This window comes from Polyodon spathula, chromosome 3 (assembly GCF_017654505.1).
Source record: "Polyodon spathula isolate WHYD16114869_AA chromosome 3, ASM1765450v1, whole genome shotgun sequence".
NCBI classification, from domain to species: domain Eukaryota; kingdom Metazoa; phylum Chordata; class Actinopteri; order Acipenseriformes; family Polyodontidae; genus Polyodon; species Polyodon spathula.
In genome coordinates, this window is record NC_054536.1 from 5,995,911 (window position 1) to 6,020,861 (window position 24,951).

At 37.8% G+C, this 24,951-nt stretch overlaps 1 protein-coding gene across 7 annotated transcripts in view; it reads left to right on the plus strand.

The window, feature by feature from the left end:
• The window catches only part of LOC121311053 (partitioning defective 3 homolog), a 358,770-nt gene that overhangs the window by 262,841 nt on the left and 70,978 nt on the right, over window positions 1–24,951 (plus strand). For all 7 annotated transcript variants that reach the window (XM_041243850.1, XM_041243852.1, XM_041243853.1 and 4 more), the window contains 2 exons: window positions 10,469–10,597; window positions 21,361–21,624. In XM_041243850.1, the coding sequence (XP_041099784.1) occupies window positions 10,469–10,597; window positions 21,361–21,624 (393 nt within the window). The remainder of the gene's footprint in view (window positions 1–10,468; window positions 10,598–21,360; window positions 21,625–24,951) is intronic.

Here is a 24,951-nt window from a genome sequence, read left to right on the forward strand (position 1 = left end):
TAACTTTAAGACAATATTGCAGCAGTAAACAGAAATTGAAATACGTCCAAAAAATTACAGAATCTGAACACCTTGTACAGGAGAATGTACTGCACAGTGTAAAATAGGATCCAGTGTCTGCATTAAAACCATGGTGTCACGTGATATTGCATATCCACCTTCCCTATGAAGGTAACCAGAGTTTACCAGTAATGTAGTCCTTTTAAAAATATGTACAGAAGTGATGACACAATATGCATCACCTGAAGATTTCAAGTATGCAAAAGCCATGTTGCAAAATCTAACATTGGCTCTTTGGCGCTCCAATCCCTACCTTTTAGTTTTCCCTAAAAGAATTGCCTTGCCGGTATTGTCACTCAAACTTCTAGAAGACTGGAGGGAATTATTATTATTGCTGCTATTATTAGTTCCAATACAGATAACTCTGTACCTCTGTAACTACACTAACTGTTAGCTTTACCCATACTAGGAGACAGAGGGAGTGGGTTTCTGTGATGCTTTTAAATGCAGAAACTGTTCAAAAAGCAGCACAGCAGCTGGGAAATTAAAGACCAGTAACTAGCCAACTGTCTTCCACTGCCAATTCAATACAAACACAATATTGTAGTATTACCATTAAAATCCAATACTGTAATTGCATTTGAAATGATTATGTGCATGCAGTCTTGCAGTGTTGTGCTTTAGCCATTGCTGTGGAGGGAAATGTCTTAATTAAATTTGAAATCTTGTTTAGCTGAAATTGGATACACTTTTACACAGCGGCTTTCAGAGTGCTCTGAACATACTCAAATTCATAAATATATTATGAGGAGCAGCAATGTCAGACAGGTATCTAGAGACCCTCCACAGGGCAACATGCGAATGAAAGGAACTGATTATTTGCTAGTAACCTTTCAGTGTTATTTATGCTTCCATTCAGAGTATTTTTTCCCCTTTTTCTGTCTGCTCGTGTCTAGTCATTTGGCTAATAAGGATGGGCTGCAACCTTTGATCATCCTGAGGGGAAAAAGGGAATATTATAGTCACTTAAGCAAGCTGAAAGAAGACCCATATAAATCATTTAAAATAAGCACTGCTCTGTGTGGCTCATACTCTCTGATCTTTCTATTCTTTATCTCTATGTTGGAATATATATTTATGATTGCCTTATACAATTCAATTTTAATAGACTCAAACGTAAAAGGATTGAGTGGAAACTATATGGTACTAGAAGGGGGAGGGAGGGCACCTAAAGTCATTATCTTATCTAACAGAAAACCTTAGAACAGCATGGAGGAGTACTGATGCACACTGCTCTTCGTTGCTCCATGTCACAAAGACTGCCGGAGTGGGTGAAGTCCGACCAGAAACAGGAAAATAAACAGAGAGAGAGAGGTGGAGTTTGGTGGCGCTGAGCTAATGGTCTCGCTCAGCATTTAATAATTTATACAAGCAGAAAATAAAAGGTTGCAAAGACAAACAAGAGACAGGACACGGCACATTCGCCAAAACAAAATGACAAACAAAACGGACTATACAATCAAAACACGGTGAGCTTCTATTTAACGATTATTATTAGTATTATTATTATTACACTTATTATTGCCTCCGTCTCCAATCCTGTTCTCCACTCACCAAACACACAACCCCAAGTGGGTGAAAACATGCAGCTTTTATGCAGCTGTACCAAGACTTGATTACATTATTACTTTTTACTTGCATGTGAAGTGCTGTGCAATCCTCGTGCCTAAATACAAATATCCATTTTAAACACTCGTGTTACACAGACCCGTTTATATCCCTGTGTACCAATAACTATACACCAGCATTAACACACAACAGATAACACAAAATACACACAGGGGCGGGCACTTTGCCACACTCCATCATTTTCTGTAATAGGTGTTGGTGGACATGCACGTTTAATTCAGATCTTGTTCGGACAAATACTGATGGTAGGACCCAAACTGTCCAGAATGGAGTGATTAACAACGAGGTACATAGTTCAGTGAGAGACTCTGATAACCCCCTCTGCAAGGGTCATGTTTATTTACCTCGAAATAAATCAGGTACTGTTATTTATCTTTAAAGTCTCAGCTGACTGTACGAGTTTCAAAGCATGTTATTTTTAATCCTAATAGGCACAAATGGCAGTGTTCAATATAGAATATACACAATGCAACATACACACGTGTTCATATATACATACGAAATGTTTGATTTAACAATGATTTATTTTCACAATGTATTTGATGTGCCTCCAGACATTGTAACAAATAAATACATTATAAAATATGCACTTTAAAATAAATCTTAAGAGCTTAACTGTACAGACTATCACTTAAAAAAAGCGTTCCCATGGCAAACATATATATTTAAGGGATACAGTGTAGATAAGTACTGCTGTACATGAAGGTGAAAACTGCCGTTGGTTCTAAGACCAAACCAAGATTCCGGAGGCACTTAATTAAGGTTCAGGAGGATCAATGTTATCTGCACAGCTTTAGTTTGTCATACAGACGAGAACCAGTATGCAACTATCAGTGAGAGTTGTTTTCACCAAGGAAAAGGATTCTCCTTTTCTTTTTATTCTTTGTTTTCTTGTGGTTTTTGGCACAGTACTGCTCACTCACTCTAGTAGAAAGGATGGGGGGTAATTGGAGTTTCTTTCCTTCATTACACAAAAGGATTCTTTATGTATCTAATTTTCACTTTCATCGAAATACTATCTGAACTGATCTGTTACAGGGAGCCCAAACATCAAAAAGCAGCTGATCCTTAGTGTGCTTCCTTGGGCTGTCTGTGAGTTTTAAAGGAATCCTCTGACATGATCATCACCTTAGCAGACTACAAATTGACTCAAAGAAAACGCAGAGCATGACAGAAGGAGCTCTCCCGAAACAGCCTTTCTCCATGTTCCTCGGCAATTCCTTCTTCAGCAGAATAAACACTGAATACCCAAGTGTCAAATACGATGCCTGCGTTTTGATCAGGGCAAAGCAAAACCCTCTCCCTTTTAGCAGGTCAAGGGCATAGTTCAGATGCATGGAGAAGCTGGATTATGTAGGAATATGGGAGAATAAAGCATTTAAAAACAAGTTTGATCTTTTACATTGACATGTCAACCCCTCCCCCATTCACTGCCTGCCCCAATAACTTGTACTCGTGGAAAGCTGTCAGCTGTTAAAACTGCATTCTGTAGGCTCTACTTTAATAAGAAACACACATGGGGTCATCTTATTTCACTTCATTTACATTAGCCTTTATCAGCCTGCTAAAGCTAGAGATAAGGAACATGTTAAAAAGCACAGTATACAGTGTGTTAAGAAAATGCATTTTAGGGATGTAACCAAATCAGGAAACTTGGTAGAAAGAAGAAAATACTGAAAATCAGTTGGATAGCAAGTGCTGTATAATGTTGTACTTCCACCTATTGCAGTCTTTGCCAATCCCCTGCTTTCAAAAGGTCATCTGAGACAGTGGCAGGCTTCCACTTTTACAGTGGAACCCATATATTGCTGGTAAATGATCAAACCCAGTACACACATAGTGAAAGATATCAAGGTCGATTTATACTGCAGCAGGCTTAGCAGGTTCAAGCTTAGCTCTGTCATAAAATAAAACAGTATACATTCAGAGAGTATGCTATGAACCATTTACCCTTCACTTTGACCTGTGACCTAAGATGGCAGCCGTAAGTGCTGGTGTTCCATGGAAATAAACTGTAACATTTAAACTAACATTTTGTTTGTCTCAAAAGAAACCAAACAATAAGCAAACAGTTGTAGCTAAAACAAAACACTGAGATTTGTTTAAAAATAGCAGTTGAGTACATATCTGCTGTCTTAAGTACATTTCAGTTCAAATGTATAATGAAGCTGGACTATGTGGGAAGATGGGAGAATAAAACACATTTAAAAAAAAAAAAAAAAAAAAAAGCATAAAGTCTGATCTTTCTTTATCTCGACATGTCTATCTCCATTCACTGCAAGCCCCAATTACTTGGATGTCGCTTCGTTGACAAGAGAGACTGTCACAGAAACTCCCATTTCTAGGCATGTTTAATTCAAGTAGGACACAACAACCGAGAGCAAGCTCAAAGCCAGCTCCTGGTGCGTCTCGTTTATTTACAGCTGTGGAAACATTTCGGGGTAATAGCGCTGCTATTCAGGAATGCACTGGCTCACAATGTGACCCTTGGTACACACTGGGGGCCTTAGCCCTATTATAATAATGGATGTAATTTCATCAACTTCATTCCTCAGATTTCACCAATTCTGCACACGTGTTCTTGTACTTTTACAGCCATAATTCTTTGGAAAAGAGAAAGAAAAGCCTTTCATATTTTAATTGGCACAATAGCTTGATAAACTGCATAAAAGCTGCATGATGATGGCGTTTGGGACGCGCCATGCAAGAATACGTCTTGTGCCCAGGCGATTTTTAATCTCTGTTTGACAGGGAAAACGCTGACTGATGTGGAAAGCTGTGGATAATGAGATCCAGGGGGAGGATATAATCTTCAGGCAGCTGCAGATAACATTATCAAGTATTTTCATCCTCTCAGGTACGGTCCCTAGAACTAGCATTATCAGAGTGCAGGTGTGCAATAATGATACCTCCATTAACGCTAGTTAACAATCATTAGGTTAAATACATAGGGACAAGGCTGTGTGCATAATTACAATTGAAGGTAGGTTCTTGGCTCAGAGTAGAAAGACTTAAGTTACCCCTTCAATTTTACTATTTATATATGACTGTCTTGCTCAGAGAGGCATATCTAAGCTTGTTCTTAATAGGGTGTTATCAAAAAGACAAGACTAAGCCTAGACGTATCTCTCGGAGGAAAATCACCATTATACTGTGCAAAACAAAAAATAGCATTTTTTCACTCCCTTGGGAAACAGCCTCTGTTCTCAAAACCATTTTTAAATGACTTTTTGGGCCTGTAATATTACCATTTAAATAGTCCTGTTTATTTGGCGTAGCTTAAGAATTGTGATAATAAAAGATGGCAGACAAAGTAAGGCATGTTCCACAGGGCCTAGCTGCAAATTGACTTGCAGGTACTCTGAGAGAAAACAAAGGTCTCTTATTTTGTTTAGTCTTGGAATTACATGAGTAAATAAATATATGACTCTCAATCATGGTCCTGGAGGGCCATTCCACTCAAGGTTTAACAGCTAACAACATTAGGGTGTGAATAGAGGTTGAATTGGTTCTGTTAACAAATTAAGAATAGGTCTGAAAGGGCCAACGTTGGCCCACCCCTGCTGTACACCGACCATGGCCCACCCTCTGTTGACCCTGTTAAGACCAGTCAAAAAATAACACTCATCCTGTCATGGCTGTCATCAAAAAATCTTTTCCAGGAAGTTCTGAATAATTTTCTTGAGTCTTAAGTGGTAAAGGTTTAAGGAAATTGGTCTAAAATATCTGGAAATGATTTCCCTTTAACTGAGCAGCACAAACTCTCTGGCATATGCGATCCTTTAGCGGAATGAGACATATCTCTATTTCAAGAAGCTGTAGATTTCTTCAGTGAGTCTTGAGCCCTGGCGCTGTCTTATCATGGAGATGATATGGACTTTGATATTCTTTATGCCCTGTTCATGATGCCATACACAAACCAGAACCCCATAGCTTTTTATTATTCCATAATATCTAAAAACTAGATTTATAAGGTACAACTATTAAGAAATGAAGTCAAGTAGACAAACGTTTCAGCTAGTGTATGCTGAAGAAGGCAATAGCTGATCTGTAAGTGTGCAAACTTGAAGTTCCAAGCTTTTTATTAAAACTTGGTAGCTTTGTAACAATGACATCATATTTAGATGCTGAAACACTAATACACTGAACAGTAACCACTAGAGAAACCCAAACCATTTATTTAATCATTTAGGTGAAGGTCATTTGTGTTGATTGTGCAAATTTACCATTCCAAGTGTAACAAGCGAAGAAACAGCTGCTTGAATTTGTGTGGATTTCTGTTCTCCACAGGGTCCAAAAAACCAGCAATCATAAATCCAATTATAAAACCAGCTGATTCAAACCACATTTCAATGAAAGTACTGAAATAAAAAGGAGGACTGCCGCAGGTCTGTATTGCATCATTTATTTTATTTAATTGAAGCAGAATACGAGCACTAAAGAGATGTCACTGAATTTAAGCTGCAGTACAATGTGATTTTATTGATTTGTGATTTGACAGGGAGAATGCTGAATAAATAGTCAAGTTATGAACTGATACCCTCATTTTCTTTTAAGAGGAAGTACAGTATTTAGCGTGATTTATTTTACTGTTCCGTAGAGAGTTTATTTCAATCTGTTTTATTATTCTAAACTCCTATACATTCTTCTAGTTGAAGCATATTCTAATAGGGTTATTTATTTATTTATTTATTTTGTATTTGCATACACCGTCACAAGAAATGCTAATCAAACCACAGTAATAATTAAAATCATGATTGCTCACCTTTAACCTTGTAGAGGGTTTCATTTAACAAAGGAAGCTAATAGAAATGTACAAGCTGACCCTCTTGTCATTCAGCCCAAACAAAGCCCAATCAATCTCCCATTAGCATCAGGCTTATTCATGCAGATATAGCAATGACATTATTCCTTATGGTTCTTGAGCTCAATGTAATTTGTAATCTGTAGCTTTGTGGTATGAAACAATGAATGCTCTAAACTGCGTCAAGCAGTTCATTATAAGAGCAGTCGCAGGGTTTATAAAACTCTGGCAATAGGAGGATGTCTAATTAATGCTGGTGTAGATCAGCCCATTTCAAGGTTTATTTAACATGATGTTTCAATACAAAATTTATAGCAAGGCTGTGGGTGTCCCAAATGGCTGTAAATATAGCGACGAAAGAAAAGCGAAATCCTTTGTATATACACTCTTTCTAGCATTCCTGTTACAATTCCCCATGTACACTATACATTAAACCGACCATGCAGTGGATACGACTAGCATTGATCGGCCCGACCATTTAAAAAGAATATGATGTTATGGTAATGTACTTCAATCACACTATATTATAGGAGCAAATCTGATTGTATCTGCTGAAGAGATAGAGTAGGGTACCATAAAAGTAAAATTATTGAGAGCGTTGGAATCAGAGCATGTGAATTATGACTGGTCTTCCTCAAAGGTTATTGCATAATTTGTATAAGGTTGTACTCACTTTAACATCTGCCCAATAAATCTTTATCTGCATAAATATAGAATTAACATTTAAATGTTTTATAATTTAAGTTGTTTACCATCTACATTTCTAGGCAGTGTGTTTGGTTTATAAGTAATTTTTTATAGCAGCACCATTTAAAACTGATGTTAGAATTATAGCCTGCTAGAATTAAAAGGAGATGGGGAGCAGTGGAGGCTTGTCACCAGTCTAATGATTAATGGTGTCAGATTTCATTTTCTGTGCTGTGAACATTGCAGTGTGTGACGGGGAACTCCCCCGTCTATATGAATATGTTTGGAACTGGCAGGGAGGGGGTTAAATTTCTCCCTGCCAGGAAAACATGTGAGAATGTGGCTGGAGCTCTAATTGAATAATTAGTAATTATTGATTAATTGGGCTCTAGCCACAGGGGATAAAAGCTAGGGGAGAGGCCCTGGCCGGGAGGTGTTCTTTTGTTTGGGAGTTTGCTTTGTGTTGGAAAGTTTTGTGTTTTGAAAGAAGAGTGTCTTGTTTTTAAAAAAGGACTTGCAACCTGACCATTTACTTTGTAAGTTCACTTATTTCTGTTTGAACCTCTTTTCTGTTGGCCCTTGTGCCTATTTTTTTGATTATTTTTGTTTAATAAAAAACTTTATTTTTTGCCTTTACTCTGTCTCTGAGCCTCAGCCCTCTGTCATCCTGTCACAGTGTTACAGAGACTGGCATGCTTTAATTGCGCCAATCGTTGCTTAATTAATCAAGTAATGTATTCCAATTACAAGTCACCAGTTCTAAATGTAATTTGATGGCTGCGGTTCTGCAGACTGCAATGAGCTCACCGCAGTTGCATCATAATATAAAATACAATCTTTGAAACAGTTTTTAAGGTAGTATTTGTTTACTGTAATACAGTAAGAGCTGAGGGTACTATTCTAGGCCAAAGGGGTAACAATATAATAATAATATAGTTTTATAATGGCATTCCTCATTGCAGTAAAGATTGCTTGAGTTTGTTCTAAGCTCTTCCAGATTGTGTTGTGCTACTTGAAAACAAGGCTACTGTCTGCACAACCCAATCTCTAACTACATTAGGAGGTCTCTGGCTGCAATACTCCTTTGTAAGTGTGACTGACGAGTAACCGTAACAGTTGCATTTATGGCTTAAGAGAGTTTAAGCTAATCTCATCTCACCGACAGGAAAGAATCTGCAACGGCAGTGTATCACACAACAGAACTATTTCCACCCTTTACACTTCTGCACTTAACACACGTTGTCTTCTGATTGTACTTGCTTTGCCGCAATATGAGTCAGCCCTGTGGTTATAGAAAGAAGTTCATGGATGTTTTACTGCATATCTGCAAGGAGGCATATCTTCTATTTTTTTTTTTTTGTTCCAGAACAACTGAAGGATTTACTATGTAAATACAGACCTTTTTATTGTTTCACCTGTAGTGTGTGTTACCCAATAAAGACTTAAACATTATGCATCAAAACAAATGAATTGGCTAGATTGCTAGCAAGCAGACCATTAGATGATTCTGAGTTTGCAGGTCATCTCTAATACTCAGTTTTCCCATATGAGAAGATCAGATTTTCTCCTAAACATTTTAATCCACTGCTTAATTTATTTTAGCTCGTAACCTTCGGAACTATTAATCTTGTCCTTCCTGGTTTGTGTTATGAATCTCAACGCAACTGGGACAGTGAGGCAGGAAGTTTGTGAGAAATTCGCATCCCTCAAAAAATAAAAATGGAATGGGGCATTCTCAAGCGAGATGAGTTTTTGTGTTTTGATGTTTCCTTATAAACATATTGAAGTACTTGCATTTGCAGTCAGTTAATCCCCACCATCTCCAATGACAAGTCAAAATAGCATGGCTATGTATAGCGGTCCTAGGTCTTCTAGCCATCTATTTGTTTGTATTAATCCAGCCCAATGAAAGAGCACCTGAGCAATTAGTGAATGCAACTACTTCCATCATTTCCTAACACTCTTCAATGAGGCAGCGGTACCGTTCATTTACAGATCATAGATGGACTGCCAGAGTTCGTGATGCGTTAAGCATATTCAGTGGACGTTTTCCAGTCCCTGTGCAGGGCCGTTTCCCTCTCTGTGATGTGATTTTTTATTTATACTCTCTCTCTGTCATGCTGTCATTAATATGGAAAGTTTGTGTGCAAGGAGAAGGTGGGAATTATAAGAGGCGGAAGGTTTCCTCCACCGTGCTTCTTTTCCACTTTCAATTTAGTTTCAGCTCATTTTTGCTGAATAGAAGCAATCATTATTTCATCTAGATCCTGGGCACAGTTAAACTGAGAGTTGGGAAAGGCAGTGAACACCATGACAATGGTTCTCTTTGTTTTTCAGTCATACTGCAAATTTTGTTTGGAAAGAGTAACTAATAAAACCTATTACATTGATTTACACATAGTCTATTTGGGCTTGTGGAGCATTGTAATTATTTATACCCTTTAACATTTTTTTATTGTATTATTATGGCTGTTGTGTTTATTGTATTGTATTGTCACAGAAAGTTGTCTGTCTTTTTGTTTATGGAATTAACTAGTAACACACTCAGACAGCCGAATGATTGATCGATTTAATTGCACTATGTAACACAATTTTTGTTTCTCGGTAGTAAGTGTTATTTCCTAATTGCTTATGCCTCAAAAGTATAGAAAATGGCTATTATTCCCCACAAACTTTGCTTTTGTGACCAGGACAGTGATATTTTGAAATATCACTATTTCCAATGAGAAAACGGGAGCTTTTATGTCTTTTCATTCACATAAAGTCAGAAAACAACAACATATGAATCCAAATTAACATATATTTATACTAAAGTAATACAAAATTGACTACAAAAGATTTAGAAGTGAGTAGTTTTGAGATTTACATTATACTGTAAATTTACAGTATAATCGTTAATCTCGAATTTACGATTACGATTTCCTAATTGCATAAGCAATTAGGAAATAACACTTACTACCCAGGAACAAAACAAAAAAAAAAAAAAATTGTTACACGGTGTTATTTATCCGAAACCACAGATGTCAATACACATGGCTGTCAACTTACTGTAGATCCAATTTTCAAGGGAGGTAAACTATCAACTCTGAAAAAGTGATCTTTTGTATTTAATTTCAGATTTATTTTAAGTATGCAAAAACTAATTTTTCTCACTTTCTGTAACCCCACAAAATCAGACTTTCAGAATGCTTACCATGAGTAAGGGTTGATCTTCTGAAGCTAAATACACGTTTCGTTGGTTTGCTTGGTCTAAAAAGCATTTCACAAGATTTTCTTTGTGTTTTACAGATTTGGCAAACACCGTAAAGATGAGAGATTAGGAGACAAAATGGAGCGCAAGGGGTCCAGTAAGATGAACTCTGAGGAGACACTGCCATATGGAGAGGAGAGACTGCGAATGAAGCTGGAGCAAGAGCGGTGAGTGTTTGCCTCACGGTGCTGCTGCTGCCTGGAAATGGAGAACATGTGACATGTACTGTGGAAGCATAATCTGTCAAATATATTACTGCTTCTGAAGAAATAGGTACAGCGCAAGTTTCTTGTTTTACCATAAACTAAACCTCCAAGGACACTTCAGCTTTCCAGCGGCTATCTCCAAGTGTTTTTACGTGATGCAAAAACAAAAATGTTTAGCATAGGCCCCTGTTCTTTGTCTGTATTTTTTCTTGCATAAAAAGTTGTTTTTCCAGTTATGTAAATGTAAATGTGGACTGCTTTTGCTCCTGGCTCCCTATCGAACTTGAAGCCTTGTACCTTTTGATGATGGAATATTTCTCGGAAACCGGCCCAGTAATAATGAATTTACAGGGTACAAGAGGTCTAGAATACAGATCCCCAGGGATCACAGAACAAGCGAGTTATCCATTAAAAAGAAAAATCAATTATTAGCATCATTTTATAAAGTTATTATACCTAATTACAGATTTTCAAGATGCTTACAGTAGTGTTTTTTTGTGGTGGTCTCCAAAGACATATTCTTGGATGGATTAGGAAAAGAAAGGGAACAAGTGCATCTTAATGCTGTTACAGTATGAAATTATAGATTGGCTGGCTGGATAGCTCCATTATGTTACAAAAATAAATGTCTGGTTGTGTGTGAGTGATTGCAACCCAACCCAGAGATGTGGGGGCAGAGATTGGGGAGGGGGCCAGAAAAGATGTTTTGAAAAGCTCTAAAGGATAATGTCAGTCAAAATATTAGGAAGTTTAATTTCTAATACCTTAAATCAAACTGGAAAACGAAATTTAGTTTGACCTTTAGAAGACTATAACATAATTATCTATTAATGCATATATATATATAGTATATATATATATATATATATATATATATATATATATATATATATATATATATATATATAGACACACACACACACACACTGAACAAAAAATATGAACGCAACATGTAAAGTGTTGGTCCCATGTTTCATGAGCTGAAATAAAATACATTTTCCATATGCACAAAAAGCTTATTTCTCTCAAATTTTTTGCACAAATTTGTTTACATCCCTTTTAGTGAGCATTTCTCACCAAGATAATCCATCCACCTGACAGGTTTGGCACATCAAGAAGCTGATTAAACAGCATAATTAATACACAGGTGCACCTTGTGCTGGGGACAATAAAAGGCCACTCTAAAATGTACAGTTTTGTCACACAACACAGATGTCTCAAGTTTTGAGGGAGAGTGCAATTGGCATGCTAACTGTAGGAATATCCACCAGAGCTGTTGCTAGAGAATTGAATGTTCATTTCTCTACCATAAGCCGCCTCCCACATCGTTTTAGAGAATTTGGCAGTATGTCCAACCGGCCTCACAACCGCAGACCACATGTAACCACGCCAGCCCAGGACCTGCACATCTTGCTTCTTCACCTGCGGGATAATCTGAGACCAGCCACTCGGACAGATGATGGGTTTGCACAACCGAAGAATTTCTGCACAAACTATCAGAAACCATCTCAGGGAAGCTCATCTGCATGCTCGTCCTCCTCACCAGTCTTGACCTGACTACAGTTCGGCGTTGTAACCGACTTCAGTGGGCAAATACTCACCTTCGATAGCCACTGGCACACTGGAGAAGTGTGCTCTTCTCAAATGAATCCCAGTTTCAACTGCATTGGGCAGATGGCAGACAACGTGTATGGTGTTGTGTGAGTGATCGGTTTGCTGATATCAATGTTGTGAACAGAGTGCCCCATGGTGGCATTGGTGTTATGGTATGGGCAGGCATAAGCTATGGACAACGAACACAATTGCATTTTATCGACGGCAGTTTGAATGCACAGAGATACCGTGTCGAGATCCTGAGACCCATTGTTGTGCCATTCATCCGCCACCATCACCTCATGTTTCAGCATGATAATGCACGGCCACATGTCGCAACGATCTGTACACAATTCCTGGAAGCTGAAAATGTCTCAGTTCTTCCATGGCCTGCATACTCACCAGACATGTCACCTATTGAGCATGTTTGGGGTGCTCTGGATCGACGTCTACGACAGCGTGTTCCAGTTCCCGCCAATATCCAGCAACTTTGCACAGCTGTTGAAGAGGAGTGGGACAACATTACACAGGCCACAAATCAACAGCCTGATCAACTTTGTGCGAAGAAGATGTGTCGCACTGCATGAGGCAAATGGTGATCACACCAGATACTGACTGGTTTTATGATCCACGCCCCTATCTTTTTTTTTTTTTTTTAAAGGTATCTGTGACCAACGGATGTATATCTATATTCCCAGTCATGTGAAATCCAAAGATTAGGGCCTAATGCATTTAGTTCAATTGACTAATTTCCTTATGAACTGTAACTCAATAAAATCTTTGAAATTGTTGCATGTTGCGTTTATATTTATGTTCAGTGTGTGTGTGTAAATATATATATTTTTTTTCTTTAATGGTTCAAGATAGAAGCTAAAGTGTTAAGTATAGAACCATATGAAATATTGATAGTGAAATTATATACTGACATTAAGCATGTTTTTTTTTATTTAATTGTAAAAATTACCTTTAAAAAAAATATGTTTATGAATAATGCCTTTTGCAGCCAGAAGCTTTTTGTAACATGTCTAAAGATAAGATAAACTGCAACTTTCCACAATATGGGTGCTACTCAGCAGCATACAACCTGGAATGAGAAAGTTGTGTGTTCAGCTGTTCAGCTTTGGTTTGGTTATTTTATTTCTTTTTTCACACATCTTCTAAGCCTGGTGTTCAGAAAAGATATGGCAGCACATGCTACATAATCTGCCTAATTTCCTGTCAGTCGTAAATATGTTTGACAAGATGCAACTCTAATGTCCCTAGCTGCTCTGATGAGTAAGCTGGCTCAGGTTGTGTTGTCTTATCCTTATCTTTCTGGAGCCACCTAGTCATTAAGCACTCCTTTCCTCATCCCTTGATCACCTCTTCCTGCCCTAAAAATAGAAATCCTTAGTGCTAATTTCCTTCCTTTGTTCCTGTTGGACCCTTACACACAGACATGATCATTTTTGCATAGTTGGAACCTAAAACCCATCTGTGTTTGTTTTATCCGTGTCCATGTGGTAGGCTGTACAGTATTTGATGTGTTTTTCAGAAAGACGTTGTGTTGTTGTTTCACTTGGCCTGCTGCTGCTTTAGTGTGGGCTGATTCCAGAGGAAATGTCACATTTCAGGAGAGAGGATTATTTTGAGAATACGGGTAGCAAACTAATTATAAGAAGACATTAAAATTGAACAGATTTGTGCTTCAAGTATTCAAAAGTGTTACCAGGGAAGGTAATAAAATCTTAGTGCTGTTTCATGCCTAGATTAGTATGGTTATATTTAGAGGTGAGAATAAGGTGGACTGTGTACCGGTAAAACATTACATTTTGTCAAGGTCATATTTTGACTTGTCAAAACGATTGTTTAGGCTACATATTTTTTCTTTGTATTTTAAGTCCTTTCCCGCATCCCAGGTTCTTGGTTGTCTGGCTGCTGTTGAGGTATAAGCTAAATATCTCAAAGGCACTCAGGTCCCGTTCACGTGACGATGACAGAGGGGGTGATCGCCATGGTAACCACCACTCTTGCAGCGAGCAACGCCGACTGCGAAAGGGGGTTCCGCATAGCTGTCAACATTGAGTTTTCAAAATCAGGGAGCTTAGTGGCCTGAATTGAAGTGAACACCTTCCAAGACAAAAGCATACAACTATTCCACTTTTATTATTATTTGGTAGAAATTTTGCCATGCTTTAACGAAATTCTTCCTTTGATGATGTAGGCTTTGTCTTTTTGTTGGTACTCTACCAACTAAGAAGGTGGTTAGTTTAGCTTGATATCTTCCATTGTGGTAAGTCTTAAGCATTTGTACAGAGCGTATCTCATATATATATAGTATACCATAATTATACCAAACAAGAAAAACACAACACAGAGACTATATAGCAATTATATATATATATATATATATATATATATATATATATATATATATATATATATATATATATATATATATATATATATATATTATTTACTGTTTTTTGGTTTTATTCAGAACTAATTGAAAAGTGTAAACTAATAATTATGTAACACTGAAATGCCCTAATTTTGACGTCAACATGTTAACTTTTTTATCTATTATTTCTTAATTGGGGGTTTTCTTAACCACCTGCACAGTTGTTTTTTATTTGTAAAAATTCAGCCTGGAAATTGTTTAGTTATAAAAGAGATCCAATTTATTAAGGATGTGAGCTGTAAACAATCTAAGGAAATAACAATTTTTTCAAATCTTTTAAAGGAAATTTGGCTAAAGTAATTGTAATAATAAATGTAACCGTTCAACAGATTTGTGCTTCAAAACTATTCCCAGGGATGTGATTGTTAATGGCTCCAGTAATGCAACAGTCTTAAACTGCTGGTTCATGATTAAACACCCTTTAACTCTGTTGCCTCCGGTAACTCAGTTCTCCTCTGGATATGGCCAGAATGTACGAACCCAAAAGGAAAGGCCTGTCTACACATGTTGAAATGAGAGGTGAATATGAAGCATTTGAATTCTGATAATTCTTGCTGTCTTGGCCTATTCTCTCTCTTACATCACCACTCTGGCAGTGCCCAAGTGTAAAATTCCCACACACACCTTATTGTAAGGTTGCCATTTTAGATTGTTGACCTAAAGGCAACCTCTCACAGATTTGAAAGAATAGACATGGGCAGTAATTAATGCTTACCAAGGGTACCGAGACCCCAATAAAGAACCTCTTACAAAGAGTAGCTTGTCAAAATGTTGCTTGGGAGTGCTACAGCCCATATGTTTGAAGAGAGAGAGGTATTTCTCTACTCGTCTCACTTTTAGTGCCATGTCGATCTACCACTAATGAACAGGAGCACTGTCTTACGTTTTCTTAATTATACAGCATCCTTTTTAATTAGGTGAACCTTGCAAATTAATCGCAGAGAGGCTTAGTTACATTTATTAATTGGCTTTGGGCCCAAAAGTCACTTTGTAAGATTGTTTTATTTTATTATTATTATCATCAGGGAGTTAATGGGGAGAAAACCGGAAGTTGAAACTAAATCTCATTGTTTGTTAAGCTGGTATTTTACTGTCTATCATTAAATCGATATATAAATAAACATATGTTTTAACTTTAAGTCTGGTTTTTAATTTTATAATCTTAGGGGTAATTACCAAGATTTGCAATTAGGCACTCATTTTCTTTTTTTTTTTTTTTTTTTTTTAGAAATACATTCTACAGTTGTAGAAATGCCACTACAAATAGACAAGTCAGCTGTTTTCTTATTTTTTTAATGGAAGACGTATTTCTTTGTAGTTTTTGTACCTTAATTTTAAGTATTGCGATTTGACATGATACCAATGTGCTTTCCACTGTGCTGTCCTGTGAAATTGTTTCATGGGACCTTAAAAACACACAAAGTAGAGCAGGCCTCATTCCTCTTCCTAGAGGTGTCTGTTTAAACACAGCTGCACTTCTAGCCCCATATCGGGGTATTGGTTACTGGAGCAGCACCAGAGCGTGCCCTCTAGTGAGCCAACACTACCGCTTCCTGGGGCACAGCTGGGGGTGTTCAGAGGTCTCCTTTTCCAAATCCAATGACTTTTCCAATGACCAGACCCAACCTTCCTGTAGCTCCTGAGACCCGAACAGAGCCGAATCCAAAGTGGTATGGCTGCAGGCATGTATTGGTATACAGACTGGTGACCTTCAGTTCCTTTTCGATTGACCCACACTAGATGAGTCAGTGCTGAAGCATTTACAGACTTTTCCGAACCTCCCCATGGGGTTATAAAAAAAAAAAAAAAAGAAAAAGCTATGTTTTGACATTGTGTCACTAAACCCTACTGCAGGATCCCCCACAGAACATTTCTCAATACTGGCTCCTGCTGGGAGCGGTGCTGCCAGAGCTTTCTGCATGTTATCTTGTTTTCGTTACTGGTTGGCGTCTGCTCCTCGGCTTCAAAGGTGCTGACATGCTGTCATACTGACACACCCTCACGGGGTACCTTGGATTTATTCCTCCACCCGAGAACCATGAACAATGATGAACAGCACAATTCAGGTACATAATTCCCTGCATTCCCTGCTCCACTCCGGACTGGAATTTGCAGCTCAGAACTCAGACACAATTTTGCAGCTAGAACACTTGGAATGCAGTGGAGACCAGCATTGTACCATGCTCAGACACTTAAGTGGCCCCCTACAGATGCTGCTTCTGACCTCAGGTATGGGTTATTTCCCTCTGAAAGCCTCCACCACACACAAAATAAGACTGCTTTCATGGCTTGCTTTGAATGAAGCTAATCTTTTCTTTCATCATTGTGCCTACTTTAATATTGTCAACCTGCCATAACATTAATGGATGTGGCCTCCATCCAGACTGACTTTAATACATTTTTGTTCTCTTAGCAATACTGTGCCTCATCTCTCAACTTAATGTGTAGGTTTTTAAACACCTGCGTTCTGCTAAATTGCTTGAAGTTTTTAAAAAACAATAACATTGCAGTTAAACAGTTCAAGTAGAAACATGTTTTGGGTAACCAGTGTTTTGTGAATTTTTTCTGGATATTTTGTTTTCCCTGCAGAAAGTGTAGAAAATCCTTATACTTGCATTTTCTTTTCTATCACATTACTATACCCCCTTCAAGCACACACACACACACACACACACACCTACCTCTTTTTTCTGTCCCTGTTCGTACTGATATGTCCTAAGAATATACGGATTGTAAAATTTATTCCTTTCCCAACTATCCTAAATTTGGTTTCCTTTCTAAAAGTTAATTTATTATCTGCCAGTGAATTTAACTTTGTCATTGTTGGACTTTCTATTGCAAAGCCAGTCTGTTGAACGGTCAGCTCATTGAATCACAAAATAGTGACAACTGATAATGAATGCTGAGCTGGAGCCCAACCAGTTCACAAGAAAAAGGGAAAGGAGTCCCTGGTACACAGATACACTGTCACAGTCTGGGTCACAAAAACTAAAATCAGGTGTCATCTTGCAGAGAAACCCATCTGGAACTGCTAAGAGAGCTGCTCTGCCATGCAGGGTCACGCCATGGGACTCCATCCCTCTGTCGTCTTATGAGCTCCCAAGAGATCATAATATTTTTATTCTGAAGTATCTACTTTCTTTCTGCTCAGCAAAATGTTATTTTAAAAAGGGCTTGTACATACAAACCTCTTTGTTAAAGCACAGGAAACTTGAATGGCTCTCTTGTATAAAACGGAGAGCACTAAAGAAACAGATTCAATTAGAGAGAAAAAAGATCATGATTTCTGTTTCTAGTTTGAAGCCTCCTGGGATTGCTCTTTATTTCTATTCAGGAAGGTATTGTGCTTCTGAAGTGAACACCACATGGAGCCTACTGTCTAGTATTCAATAATACTACGAAGACAGCATGCTGGAATTTACAACTGACAGTTCATAATGGGATGTGAACACACGGTTTATATAGATATATGTGCACTCCTGTGCAAAAGTCTTACTTGTAGCATTTTTCTACTCTGATGCATTATGAGCATCAACAATTTAATGAAAGCCTCCACTAAAAGGTTAAAATATGCACAAGAACACATATTTGCTTCAGACTGTTGAGCCCCTTTGACCTTTGTTCCATAGTACAGTTTCTGTGTTCTTGTGCATATTTTAGCCTTTTAGTCTTGTTCCCCTTTCTTAACAGAGATATTTTACTGCAACACATCCTTTAAGTCCTGATTTCAAGAGTGACCTTCATACTGTTGATTTGATGGATAACGACACCTGTGCCTTCTGCCAGTTCTGTTGTCAATTCAATGCTTGTTTTCTTTCTATTCATTAAGGATATTATCTGCAAGTATTGCTCTTCCTTGTTAGACAGCTATATACAGCTCTGGAAAAAATTAAGAGACCACTGCAAAATTATCAGTTTCTCTGGTTTTACTATTTATAGGTGTGTGTTTGGGTAAAATGAACATTTTTGTTTTATTCTATAAATTACTGACAACATTTCTCCCAAATTCCAAATAAAAATATTGTCATTTAGAGCATTTATTTGCAGAAAATGACAACTGGTCAAAATAACAAAAAAGATGCAGTGTTGTCAGACCTCGAATAATGCAAAGAAAATAAGTTCATATTCATTTTTAAACAACACAGTACTAATGTTTTAACTTAGGAAGAGTTCAGAAATCAATATTTGGTGGAATAACCCTGATTTTCAAGCACAGCTTTCATGTGTCTTGGCATGCTCTCCACCAGTCTTTCACATTGATGTTGGGTGACTTTATGCCACTCCTGGTGCAAAAATTCAAGCAGCTCAGCTTTGTTTGATGGCTAGTGACCATCCATCTTTCTTGATCACATTCCAGAGGTTTTCAATGGGGTTCAGGTCTGGAGATTGGGCTGTGACCATGACATCTTGATCTGGTGGTCCTCCATTCCACCTTGATTGACCTGGCTGTCAGGTCTGGAGATTGGGCTGGCCATGACAGGGAACATTGTCAGAGCTTGATCTGGTTTTCTTCCAGGACAACCTTGTACTTGGCTTGATTCATGCGTCCTTCACAAAGACAAATCTGCCCGATTCTAGCCTTGCTGAAGCACCCCCAGATCATCACTGATCCTCCACCACATTTCACAGTGGGTGCGAGACACTGTGGCTTGTAGGCCTCTCCAGGTCTCTGTCTAACCATTAGATGACCAGGTGTTGGGCAAAGCTGAGAATTGGACTCATCTGGGGGTGCTTCAGCAAGGCTGGAATCGGGCAGATTTGTCTTTGTGGAGGATGCATGAATCAAGCCAAGTGTGGATGGAGGACCACCAGATCAAGACCCTGTCATGGCCAGCCCAATCTCCAGACCTGAACCCCATTGAAAACTTCTGGAATGTGATCAAGAGGAAGATGGATGGTCACTAGCCATCAAACAAATCCGAGCTGCTTGAATTTTTGCGCCAGGAGTGGCATAAAGTCACCCAACATCAGTGTGAAAGACTGGTAGAGAGAATGCCAAGACGCATGAAAGCTGTACTTGAAAATCAGGGTTATTCCACCAAATATTGATTTCTGAACTCTTCCTAAGTTAAAACATTAGTATTGTATTGTTTAAAAATGAATATGAACTTATTTTCTTTGCATTATTTGAGGTCTGACAACACTGCATCTTTTTTGTTATTTTGACCAGTCATCATTCTCTGCAAATAAATGTTCCAAATGACAATATTTTTATTTGTAATTTGGGAGAAATAAGAACATAAGAAAGTTTACAAACGAGAGGAGGCCATTTGGCCCATCTTGCTCGTTTGGTTGTTAGTAGCTTATTGATCCCAGAATCTCATCAAGCAGCTTCTTGAAGGATCCCAGGGTGTCAGCTTCAACAACATTACTGGGGAGTTGATTCCAGACCCTCACAATTCTCTGTGTAAAAAAGTGCCTCATTTTCTGTTCTGAATGCCCCTTTGTTTACTCTCCATTTGTGACCCCTGGTCCTTTTTTCTTTTTTCAGGCTGAAAAAGTCCCTTGGGTCGACACTGTCAATACCTTTTAGAATTTTGAATGCTTGAATTAGGTCGCCACATAGTCTTCTTTGTTCAAGACTGAACAGATTCAATTCTTTTAGCCTGTCTGCATATGACATGCCTTTTAAGCCTGGAATAATTCTGGCCGCTCTTCTTTGCACTCTTTCTAGAGCAGCAATATCTTTTTTACAGCGAGGTGACCAGAACTGCACACAATATTCAAGATATTCAAAATGTTGTCAGTAGTTTATAGAATAAAACAAAAATGTTCATTTTACCCAAACACATACCTATAAATAGTAAAACCAGAGAAACTGATCATTTTGCAGTGGTCTCTTAATTTTTTCCATATATATATATATATATATATATATATATATATATATATATATATATATATATATATATATATATATATATATGAGAGAGAGAGAGAGAGAGAGAGAGAGAGAGAGAGAGAGAGAGAGATTTAATGTAGTGGCTTGGGGAGCATAATTAAACACAATATATTTTTATTTTTCATTAAATATGTATGTTATGTATTGTTTAACTTTTTTAGTTTTTTTCTTAAACATTTGTGTGTATGCTTTTATTACTTCTCTCTAAACAAGAGATCTCATAAATAATAAATACATTAAATAAGAGAAGCATGCTTTATTAAGAAATTCTAGAACGAGAAAAGGCCATTCGGCTCACCTATGCTTGCTCGCTTAATACAGGCATGGGCCATTAACACTCAGGAGAGAAAAAACAAAAAACCTCCTAGCTATTTAGTTATTAAGGGAAATGAAACGTCTGGGAATCCATGGCTAAACGGACCACCCTTCCTTCAGGCGGCTAGCTAAAGGTCTTATTATGGTCACATTGAGGGTCAATCAAGTGGTGATTGGCCATCTCACTCTTGTATTTAGGTAGTTTATTTATGTTTTGTTGTTTTTTTTTTGTTGTTGTTTTTTTTACCAATGCGGCTCAATCCCAACCAAGCTTAATTGATGCAGTCTTTTCTGTAGCATTGGGAACAATGGCAAAATGAGTGTGTCTGGTCTGTCTGGATAGGTTTCTTCATGATACTGGTGCATATGTCAATTCAGGGAAACATTACAGGTGATAGTCTTTCAGCACACTCCTGCAACTGATTCAAAGTAACTCCCTTCTATAATTTATATATTTTTTTGTTTCCATTACAGAATTCAGGCTAAAACTCGGGAACTGCGAGAGAGGCAAGCTCGCGAGAGGGACTACGCTGAAATCCAGGATATCAACAGGACGTTCGGATCTGACGAAGACCCGACCTACGCTGGGATCGGCTCTTACGAGTCCTCTCTGGACAGCGAGCACAACCTTTCAATCCCCACCCGAGCGCAGAGCCCCCGAGAGGACATGCAGCCCATCGAGGCTGTGTACGCACAAGTGAACAAGCCTCGCAATGGGGGACCCCCTTCTACCAGCAGGTAGGGACGCGCTTTCTCACACCTGCCTGCCATGCGGGGCACAGAAAAGCAATACCAGAGGCTTCACGCTGTGCTGTATTAGCTGAAATGCTCTTTAAATAACTTTGCAAAATTACAGATTACAATTAAACTTGTACAGTGCTGAAAGATTTGAGGAGGTGACTCTGTAAGGAGCTGCTTTCTTATTGTGGGTAGACTTCTCTATAGTACTGTAGTTCTTCTCTTTTGATTTGGTTTTTAATTCTACATAGTATTTAAAAGTTACTGGAAAATACTAATCATTACAGGAAATTACAGGAAAGCACAAACATAATAAGTAGCCATTAATTTGGTGTTCTGTGCAGAAATAAAGCATTGCTAAACCTTAATTAGGGAAGACCATATTTTTCCTGAGAATGTACCACTTTATAACAGCTGTATTTAAAAATTAACCAATACACCAAAGTGTAATGTTTGTAGGATAAAAAAAGAAATATCTACTTATACACGTTGTATACCTTGTACAGTGACATCATTTACTTTTTTATCAGTCAGTGAATATTACTGACTGAAGTTTACAAAATAAATTGCTTGAACCATAGTCAGCTACTGTTGGGACAGCTGGCCAGTGGGAGTGCTAACCAGTGTTTGTGTAGCATTAGCAGCTTTGTTATGGGCTGCCACAAATCCAAGTGTTGATTGAGAGGGCAGCAGGTAAGTGCTTTGGTACAAACTAGACATGCACTGATGAAAGTCTAGATTAAATGTATGTATTGTTTTCATTGAAAATAATAATCCTTCAAGGGCATGTCGAAAGACAGTGCTAAAATAAGCTGCATTTATAGAAGTGCTGTTCTAAATGCTCAGTAGAATGTAACCCCTTACCCTCTATTTTTTGTCTTGTATTAAAACACATTTATTATTTTAGACCCTACGGCAGCGTCTGTAGTGTTAGTTGCGGGAAAGCATAACACAGTTTAGCAACCTGTGGAATTATAGCTGTTAATTGTCATTTCACACATCAGATTATATATATATATATATATATATATATATATATATATATATATATATATATATATATATATAATATAGTTAGGCTACCAGCATGTTTGGTTCAGAGCGCTTTCATAAAAACCATCGTAGGAATGATGGCAAAACACAAGTGGTTTTTAATGGTCAATAAAACCTATAAGGTGAATAAACTAATATATCTCATGTGTCAGGGAGTGTAAAACTTCAACCATAAGTAAACTAATGACTGGAAAGCTCCCAGTATTAATAAAAGGCACACATTGCCTTTATATTTTTTTTTTCTGTATGAGTACACTTTAGGTTCACCGTGTAACTATAAAAAACAGGTCAGGCTGTCTCCTTTGACATATAGTGATTATCCCCCTTTAGAGAGAAAGATATTGCAGGTCATACAACGGCGTGCCCTCTTTTATCACAATTCCACATGCTTCCTGCTTTTGCATTCTCAGTGCTGTAGCTGCAGCCCAGGTGCTGAGAATGCACATATCTGTAGTACAAACCCCATGCATATAACCCATGTAAAAATTCAGCACCACCCAATATTTCTCAGCCTGCACTTTCCCATCAGCAAGTTTTAACTGACAAGGCTATCTGAGTACCAAGGGCCGTTCCAGCACATTAAAGCATGCATAAATGCCACAATTTACTGGAAAACAGACTTTCTGGGTTTTTATTGACAGTGATAGTCATTCAGCTAAGAGACTATTGCTGCATCAGGTTTCATCGGAGAATGTGACACATGCACAGATATGAAACAGTAGCTGGAGGCAGTCTGCAGAAAGTCAGCAGTGTATTTTAATGGGGACTGTAATACAGGTTCGGGAATAGGAACCTTGAATTGGCCTCCCTGCTGTGTTTTTTTTTTTATATACAGTGCTCCATTTCAGTGGTAATTAATATGAAGCTGCTGTACATTAACACATGCCAGGTTACCTCTGGGTTCAAGGTGAGAATGTGATTGTTTCATCTGCCTCTGGCTTGTCTTGTTTATTATGCCAGGAAGGCTCAGCTTTTCAGTCATTATCGCATTCATGAAATGGCATTAAGAGTTATTTGTTTTAAAAATTTTATTTCAACAATTTTAGATTCTTTTGCATTTTTTTGTGGCAAAAGTGTGACAATCCAGTTGTGGTGTAGTTAATTGTGTGCCTTTTGTAATTCTCCAAATAGCAGTCCCTATTATATGTGCACCCCCTGAACTAAGCAGCACACATTTAAATGTTGAAGTCAGTAACACAGGGACCTGTAATAAGCAGTCACTCTTTTCAAAGTGAAGTGTGCTGTAAATAATAACGCAACTTTTAACATTTTGTTTTTATGTTCATTTCATTTTTTTTTTCCTGTTGACAAGATTTCCTGTTTAGTGATGTGCTGTTACACAGGTCAGAAAGATTTGCTTTTAAATGTAAAGCTATTACAAACCAATTCGAACTTTGTAATGCCTCTAGTTTTTATTTAATCCGCAAGCCTTCTTCCAATATTATTATATTAAGATTAAATTACAGCTACATGTATTCTGGTCCATATTCAGTGGTGATTTAATCCACAGTAGATGAAACCTTCCAGAGAGGTATTTGAGCATATGGAGCTTGCTGCTATTTTGTGTCCCTCTCTCCAGAAAGAGATACTATGTATATTTGCAGCATGAATGACCTAATTACTGTACATGCAGATGTAATTACAGGATATTGCATTTCTATTTTCTAGCAAAAGTGGGCAATTAATATTATTGGCACCCATCCCCTTATAGAGACACAATGTTGCCAAAGTCTATCAGGACTGATCTATCCCTTTTTTTTATGAGATTTTATTTATATCAATCAAGCAATCAATCATTCTTTATTTTATATAGCAGCTTTCATAGTGGACCACCATCTCAAATCCATACTACTTTAAAAACACATATATGATATACAGTAAAAAAACAAACAAATACGTAAAATAGTATATTAAATACAGTGGAAAGTGCATAATACATAAAATAGTAGCAGCAACATAGCAGCTAGTAGCAGATATCAGGCTTAAAGAGCATGGAAAGCAAAAGAGAACGGGTGGGTCTTGAGAGTTAATTTAAAGCGAGCGACGGTGGGAGCAACACACACCAAAGCTGGGAGAGAGTTCCAAAGAGCCGGAGCCATGAAGCTAAATGAGCATTGTCCAAGTGTTGTGCACTTTTGCTTGGGGATAACAAGCAGGCCAAAGTCAGAGGACTCTGATATACCCATTACTACATGGGTACAAAACAAAGAATGTAGAACATAATACAATTGAATGAAAGACACATTTCTCACAATGTCTCTGAATGAATTTTAA